General features: G+C 37.1%; 1 protein-coding gene and 1 non-coding gene across 2 annotated transcripts; one reads left to right on the top strand and one right to left on the bottom strand.

Moving 5' to 3' along the window:
* Positions 1-1,179: 1,179 nt before the first annotated feature.
* On the top strand, positions 1,180-1,287 carry LOC127740992 (small nucleolar RNA R71). The gene has a single exon (XR_008001847.1). It is a non-coding gene; the product is annotated as a small nucleolar RNA R71 (small nucleolar RNA).
* A 4,534-nt stretch (positions 1,288-5,821) lies between these two features.
* LOC127740532 (photosystem I P700 chlorophyll a apoprotein A1-like) lies at positions 5,822-6,751 on the bottom strand. Its single transcript, XM_052251562.1, has one exon. The coding sequence runs from the start codon at positions 6,749-6,751 to the stop codon at positions 5,822-5,824; it is 930 nt and encodes a 309-aa protein (XP_052107522.1).
* Between the last annotated feature and the right edge of the window lie 1,944 nt (positions 6,752-8,695).

The following is an 8,695-nucleotide window of genomic DNA, read 5'->3' as shown; positions in this document are numbered from 1 at the left end:
GTCACACAGAGCTTTTTCAAAGGTCATGGTGCCTATGGTACATGGTATTAAGAATTTACCAGGATCTTATTTCTTTTGAGGTAAATTTTGCTGAACTAATGTATTCACTTTATTGGTGAGCAAGGGAGGTTCACCTTCCCAAGTCTCATTACCAAATAATTTGGCATTTAGCTTCATGATTGCTCCTAAATATTGGGCAACTTGCCCTTCAACGATGTCTTTATCCTCTTCAGAAGATGAATAATCATCAGAGCTCATGAATGGTAAAAGAAAGTCCAATAGAATCTTTATGGTCTCTGTATGAGCCTCAGATTCCTTTGGTTCCTCATTAGGGTACTCCTTACTGAATGGTGGACGTTCCTTGAGGTCTTCCTCATTGGAGTTTTTGTCCTCCTCCACCTTCAAGGTTTCGGCCATTTTGATTACATCAATGGCCTTGCACTCTTCTTTGGGATTCTCTTCTGTATTGCTTGGGAGAGTGCTATGAGGAGTTTCAGTAACCCTTTTACTCAGTTGTCCCACTTGTGCCTCCAAATTTCTAATGGAGGATCTTATTTCAGTCATGAAACTAAGAGTGGCCTTAGATAGATCAGAGACTATATTTGCTAAGCTAGAAGGATTCTGCTCAGAATGCTCTGTCTGTTGCTGAGATGATGATGGAAAAGGTTTGCTATTGCTAAACCTGTTTCTTCCACTATTGTTATTATTGAAGCCTTGCTTATGTTGATCCTTCCATGAAAAATTTGTATGATTTTTCCATGAAGGATTATAGGTGTTGCCAAAGGCTTCACCCATGTAGTTCACCTCTGCCATTACAGGGTTCTCAGGATCATAAGCTTCTTCTTCAGAAGATACTTCTTTAGTACTGTTGGATGCATTTTGCAATCCATTCAGACTCTGAGAGATCATATTGACTTGTTGGGTCAATATTTTGTTCTGAGCCAGTATGGCATTCAGAGCATCAATTTTAAGAACTCCTATCTTTTGAGGCGTCCCATTACTCACAGGATTCCTCTCGGAGGTATACATGAACTGGTTATTTGCAACCATTTCAATAAGTTCCTGAGCTTCTGCAGGAGTTTTCTTCAGGTGAATGGATCCACCTGCAGAGTGGTCCAGTGACATCTTGGAAAATTTAGACAGACCATCATAGAATATATCTAATGTGGTCCATTCTGAAAGCATGTCAGAAGGACACTTTTTGGTCAGCTGCTTGTATCTTTCCCAAGCTTCATAGAGGGACTCACCATCTTTTTGTCTGAAGGTTTGAACATCCACTCTAAGCTTGCTCATCTTTTGAGGAAGAAAGAACTTGGCTAAGAAAGCCGTGACCAGCTTCTCCCAAGAGTCCAGGCTATCTCTAGGTTGTGAGTCCAACCATGTTCTAGCTCTATCTCTTACAGCAAAAGGGAAAAGCATAAGCTTGTAGACTTCAGGATCAACTCCATTGGTCTTAACAGTATCACAGATCTGCAAGAACTCAGTTAAAAACTGATAAGAGTCTTCTGATAGAAGTTCATGAAACTTGCAATTCTGTTGCAGTAGAGAAACTAATTGAGGCTTTACCTCAAAATTGTTTGCTCCTATGGTAGGGATTGAGATGCTTCTTCGATAGAAGTTGGAAGTTGGTGTAGTAAAATCACCAAGCATCTTCCTTGCATTGTTGTTTGGTTCGGCCATAATTGTTTCTTTTGCTGCTTCCTTTTCAAAAATTTAGTGAGGTCCTCTTCAAAGTTTTGTGCTTTAGCTGCTCTTAGCTTCCTCTTCAGAGTCCTTTCAGGTTCAGGATCAGCTTCAACAAGTATGCCTTTATCTTTGTTCCTACTCATATGAAAGAGAAGAAAACAAAGAAAATATGGAATCCTCTATGTCACAGTATAGAGATTCCTTGAGATGTCAGAGGAAAATAAGAATAGAAGGATGAGATAAGAATTCGAACACACAAGAGAGATGGAGTTTGAATTGACAATGGAGGAGGAATGTTAGTGTTTAAATAGAAAAAGATAAGAGAGGGGGAAAGAATTTTCAAAAATCAAATTCAAAATTCAAAACAATTAGTTAATTAAAAATAATTTTTTTAAAAAAATGTTTAATGGTTTTCGAAAATTAAAGTAAAAAAAATGGTTAGGTGGTTTTAAAAAAAGATAAGAAGTAAATTTGAAAAAGATAAGAGGTTAGAAAAGATTTTTGAAATTGATTTTGAAAAAGATATGATTTGAAAAAGATATATTTGAAAAGATATGATTGAAATTTATTTTGAAAAAGATTTGAAAAGGAAATTAAAAAGATTTAATTTTTTTTTTGAAAAAGATATGTTTGAAAAGATATGATTTTGAAAAAGATATGATTGAAAATATTTGATTTTGAAAAATTAGGAAGATTTGAAAAATATTTGATTTGAAAACAAAATTCCTCTCCTTGTGTCATCCTGGCGTTAAACGCCCAGGAGCTGCATGTTTTAGGCGTTTAACGCCCAATTGCTGCATGGTTTGGGTGTTTAAACGCCCAGTCCGGTACCCTGGCTGGTGTTTAAATGCCAGTTTTCCTTCTTCACTGGGCGTTTTGAACGCCCAGCTTTTTCTCTGTAATTCCCCTGCTTTATGTTCTTGGATCTTCATTTTGCTAAATCCTTTATTCAAGAAGATATGTTTTCAATTTTGAAAAATAGCAAAATGAGTCAAAACATATAATTCTTGGATTAAAACACAAGATATATGCAAGAACAATATGAACGACAAGATGAACACCAGGAACAATCTTGAAGATCAAGATGAACATCAAGAGCTTAGTTTTCCTAATGAAAGAAAACATGGAGGACACCAAACTTAGAACTTTCTCATGTTTGGGCCATATGAATGCAAAAATGCATATGTAGAACATCATGCAGTGCAAATCAATAAATCATGAAGATCAAACAAGACAATTCAACAAGAACGACTTGAAGATCATTAAGAACACAATGATGTATTTTGAGAATTGAAAGACAATTAAAATCATGCAATTAACACCAAACTTAAAATTTGGCACTGGATTCAAACAAGAACCATCAAATATTTTTGGGTTTTTATGATTTTATGATTTTTTGTAATTTTTTTTTCAAAAATAAGAAATAGAAAGCTTAAAAAATAAAATAAAATTACCTAATCTGAGCAACAAGATGAACCGTCAGTTGTCCAAACTCGAACAATCCTCGGCAATGGCGCCAAAAACCTGGTGCACAAAATTGTGATCATCAACAATCGCGCCAATAGACTTGGTGCTCTCAAACGTGAATCACACTTTGTCACAACTCCGCACAACTAACCAGCAAGTGCACTGGGTCGTCCAAGTAATACCTTACGTGAGTAAGGGTCGATCCCACAGAGATTGTCGGCTTGAAGCAAGCTATGGTCACCTTGTAAATCTCAGTCAGATGGATTCAAATGGGTGATAGAGTTTTCATAATTAAAAGATAAATAAAACATAAAGTAAAGATAGAGATACTTATGTAATTCATTAGTGAGAATTTCAGATAAGTGTATGGAGATGCTTTGCTCCTTTTGAATCTCTACTTTCCTACTGCCTTCATCCAATCCTTCTTACTCCTTTCTATGGCAAGCTGTATGTTCAGATTTCACCAACGTCAATGGCTACCTCCCATCCTCAGTGAAAATGGTCCAAATGCGCTGTCACCGCACGACTAATCATCTGTCGGTTCTCGATCATGTTGGAATAGAATCCAGTGATTCTTTTGCGTCTGTCACTACGCTCAACACTCGTGAGTTTGAAGCTTGTCACAGTCATCCCCTTCCAGATCCTACTCGGAATACCATAAAAAAGGTTTAGACTTTTCGGATCTCAGGAATAGCCGCCAATAATTCTAGCTTATACCACAAACACTCCGATCTTTCGGAATGGAGGCTAAGAGATACACGCTCAATCTTAAGTAGAATGTAGGTGGTTGTTAGTCACGCGTTCATAGGTGAGAATGATGATGAGTTTCATGGATCATCACATTCATCAGGTTGAAGTGCGAGTGAATATCTTAGAACAAGAATAAGCATGAATTGAATAGAAGAACAATAGTACTTTGCATTAATACTCGAGGAACAGTAGAGCTCCACACCTTAATCTATGGTGTGTAGAAACTCCACCGTTGAAAATATATAAGTGATAATGGTCCAGGCATGGCCGTGAGGCCAACCCCCAAAATGTGATTAAGAGATCAAAAGATGATCAAAAGATTCCAAGATGAAAATACAATGGTAAGAGGTCCTATTTATAAGAAAACTAGCTACTAAGGTTTACAGAAATAGGTAAATGATGCAGAAATCCTCTTCCGGGCCCACTTGGTGTGTGCTTGGGCTGAGCATTGAGCTTTACACATGTAGAGACTTCTCTTAGAGTTAAACGCCAGTTTTGGTGCCAGTTTGGGCGTTTAACTTCAGCTTTTATGCCAGTTCTGGCGTTTTGACTTCAGAACAGGGCAGAGAAGGTGCGTTTGAATGCCAATTTGCGTCATCAAAACTCAAGCAAATTATGAACTATTATATATTTCTGGAATGCCCTGGATGTCTACTTTCCAACGCAATTGAGAGCGCACCATTTGAAGTTCTGTAGCTCCAGAAAATCCACTTCGAGTGTAGGGAGGTCAGAATCCAACAGCATCAGCATTTCTTTGTCAGCCTCTGAATCAGATTTTTGTTCAGGTCCCTCAATTTCAGCCAGAAAATACTTGAAATCACAGAAAAACACACAAACTCATAGTAAAGTCTAGAAATATGAATTTTTCATAAAAATTAGTAAAAACATCCCAAAAAGTAGTTAGATCCTACTAAAAACTACCTAAAAACAATGCCAAAAAGCGTATAAATTATTCGCTGATTATTAAGCTAACCCCAATTCACAAGTCTTAATCCTCTCCCTCGGAAAGGATTAGCGTTAGTGACTTGAGAGCCAGCCAACAATTTTCAATTACTATTTAACTCTTGAGTCTTCCAACTCAAAGGTCTCCAATATTAATCAATCCAAAGCCAAGTTAAAAGTCTACTCCATTGACATGGATGCCAATTCCACATTCATGTAAAGGGAGTTGAGATAATCAAGTAATTGAAGAAAGTAAATATAAAAAGTACTTTGAATTAATAAATTCCAAAATAGAAGATATCCAATTGTAACTCTGAACAGGGTAAATAGGAAAATAACGAGAGTAAAGGAATAGGAAACAAAATAGAATAATAAAGACTTCACGGAGGTAGTAACTCTTTATAATATCCAACTCAAAAGCATAAAACTGGAATCTATGAATATGAACAATCCTAGAGGAAGTAGTGAATTCTCTCTCTAAGATCCCGAAACTAAAACTAAAAACTCTTGAATGAGTGAATGTGGGAATGTGTGTTGAGTCTCTGCTGTCCCCTGGCTCTAGTTTGTGTTTCTGGGATGAAAACTGGGTCAAAACTCAGCCCAAAATTGCCCCCGTATTTCTTCTAGAAAATCTCCTAATTGTTCCAGAGCAACTAGAAAGAGATTCTTTAACCAGAAAGAATTCAGTTCAAATGTAGGATACCTATCCAGAAGTTTTCGCAACTCAATCATGTATGATGGAATCATCAAAGATTTGACCTTTTCGAACTCTGTCTGTAACTCTCTGTAGGCTCGAGAAACAAAGAGAAGATGTGTACGAACGAGATATCCAGCAACAAGAAGAAGGAAAAGGATTGAATAGAGGAACTCCCGAACATTTAGCGATATCAGATGTGTCGATATCAATGGTGACTCATTATTTTGATGAAAAATTTCTTTGGACAGAAGAAGATTATGTAAACACTTACTCGAAATCTCACTTATCAGCTAAAGCGTGGGTATTTTGTATCCATTGAGCAAAGACGGGTTGTAATTGTATAGCGGTATCTGAAAACATATCTTGGGGGCGCCCTAAAGCGCTCATGGTATCATTATGAATATACAAACCAAAACTGTGAAAGCCTAAAAATATGCATACCCAGTTTAGATGTGATATGATTGCATCGCGATGCCTAAGGACACGATCTAATAGATCGTTGTATCGAGTAGTTGGATCATAGTCTCTTACCATAAAAATGGCTGCGTGCGCAGCAGCACCAACTATGAGAAATCCACCAATCCACATGTGATGTGTGAACAATGATAGTTGGGTCCCATAGTCGGTAGCTAGGTATGGATAAGAAGGCATAGAATACATAAGGTGAGCTACAACAATAGTCAAAGAGCCTAACATAGCTAAGTTAATAGATAATTGAGCATGCCATGAAGTTGTTAGGATCTCATATAGACCTTTATGACCCTGGCCTGTAAATGGACCCTTATGGGCCTCTAAGATCTCTTTTATACCATGACCAATCCCCCAGTTGGTTCTATACATGTGACCAGCTATCAGGAAAAGAATCACAATAGCTAAATGATGGTGCGCAATATCAGTCAGCCATAAACCGCCAGTTACTGGATCTAATCCTCCACGAAAAGTAAGAAAATCCGCGTATTTTGACCAATTCAAGGTGAAAAATGGAGTTGCTCCCTCGGCAAAACTGGGATAAAGTTGAGCCAAAAGATCCCAATTCAAGATAAATTCACGAGGAAGTGGAATCTCCTTTGGATCTACTCCAGCATTTAAAAATTGGTTAATTGGTAAAGATACATGTACTTGATGCCCGGCCCAAGAAAGAGATCCAAGTCCTAGTAATCCTGCCAAATGGTGATTCAACATAGATTCTACATCTTGGAACCAAGCCATGCACATGGCGCAAGGCACGCGTACACGTCATGTATGCATGCGCGTCGATGGTCCTCTGTGCGATGTACGCGTTCGCGTCTGATACGCGTCCGTGCCCTTATGGAAGGCGCCAAATGGCACATACGCATCAGGTGTGCGTGCGCGTCAGTGCTCGCTGGTCAGCTCCTTATCTTCTTGTGTTTCTTCCATTTTTGGAAGCTTCCTTTCTATCCTCTAAGCTCTTCCTTCCCTATAAAGCCTGAAAACACTTAACACATGGATCACGGTATCGAATGGTAAAAAGAGGAATTAAAAATACACAAGTTAAGGGCTTAGGAAGCAAGTTTTCAATCATAGAATAACATTGGGAAGGATTTGTAAAACCATGCAAATTATATGAATAAGTATGTAGAGAATTGATAAATAACACTCAATTTAGCACAAGATAAACCATAAAATAGTGGTCTATCAATCTCCCCACACTTAAACATTAGCATGTCCTCATGCTACGCTCAAGGAGATTAAAAGAATGAATGGGGGAAAGCAAGACTCATGCAATGCAACCTATAAATGAAACTACATGCTAAGATGTTTCTACCTACTTAGTCAAAACAAACAAGTCCTCCAAGACAAACATAAATTAGATTCCACTATTTCAAATCACACAATAAGAAGCAAGTAAACTTGTAAGAAGATAGCTCATAAAAGCCGAGAACATAGAATCAAGCATTGAACCCTCACTGGAAAGGTATATGCACTCTAACCACTTAGTTATTTAGGGTTAGTCCACTTTAGTCTCCCCTAGTCATGCTTTCTAAAGCTTTGCTCTTCATCTAACCAATCAATAAATATCTAGTGTAATAATGCAAATATCTTGAGGTCTTTCCAAGGTTGTAATGGGGCTAAGGTAAGGGTGAGGATATATGTATAGCCAAGTTAGCTATAAATTGAATCTTTGACTAGCCTAAGTTCTCACCTAACATTTACACATACTCTATATAATTCTAAAATCATGCCTAGCTACCCAAAATCTCACCTTTGTACATTTCACATACTCATGTATCAATTTTTTTCTTTAATTTCATCACATATGCATTGATCTTTTTATTGCACTTAGCATTAGGATAATTTTTGTCCCGTAATTATTTATTTATTTATTTATTTTTCTTTTTTTTCAATAAAAGCTTAATGGATCAATGCCCATGGTTTTATAATTTCACATGAGTAGCACCCAAATTCTCAAAATGTGTCAATAACTCCAAACACCTCCTTACTAACCCAAGTTTCCACATTTTCCCACACTTAATTGACACACAATCTCTATCTTAAGCTAACCAAAGATTCAAATGGGATAATTAATTGTTTTTTCGCTTAAGACTAGTGATATGGTAATATAAAGAACAATTGGGGGTTAAAAAGGCTTAAAGTGGCATACAAGGGTAGATGAATTGGTAGGCTATTTAGGATAAGTGAGCTAATAACAAATGATGGCCTCAATTATATGTATGTACGAATATACACTAAATAATAGACATATAGAATGGAGCAAAATATAGATTGCAATCACAGAGAAGAGAACACACAAGAATAAAAATCCTGGTTAAATAATGTAACCATATAATTAAGCTCAAAATCTCACAGGTTGTGTGTTCCTAGCTATCAACCATGTTCCAAATTACAATCTTCAAACAAGTTTAACACAAATTTTTGATTTGAATTAGTGAAATGCTCTAAAATAGGGTCTTGAAAAGAAACTCATTCATTCAACCAAGTAGAACATACATGCAATAAATTATTATCATGCAATCTATCCTATCTAACAAAAGAAAAACAACATATTGGTGTTAAGAGAGAGTTAAGAGAGAGAGAGAGAGAGAGAGAGAGAGAGAGAGAAAGAGAGAGAGATTACCTCCAGAAATCAGGCACTGACCTCCCCACACTTAAGGATTGGCACGGTCCTCCGTG

Source organism: Arachis duranensis, chromosome 7 (assembly GCF_000817695.3).
Source record: "Arachis duranensis cultivar V14167 chromosome 7, aradu.V14167.gnm2.J7QH, whole genome shotgun sequence".
In the NCBI taxonomy this organism is placed as follows: Eukaryota; Viridiplantae; Streptophyta; class Magnoliopsida; order Fabales; family Fabaceae; genus Arachis; species Arachis duranensis.
This window is presented reverse-complemented; position numbering and strand designations above follow the sequence as displayed.

Excerpts from the sequence above, each read along its gene's own strand:
- LOC127740532 (XM_052251562.1), bottom strand. The coding sequence starts at position 6,751 with ATGGCTTGGTTCCAAGATGTAGAATCTATGTTGAATCACCATTTGGCA.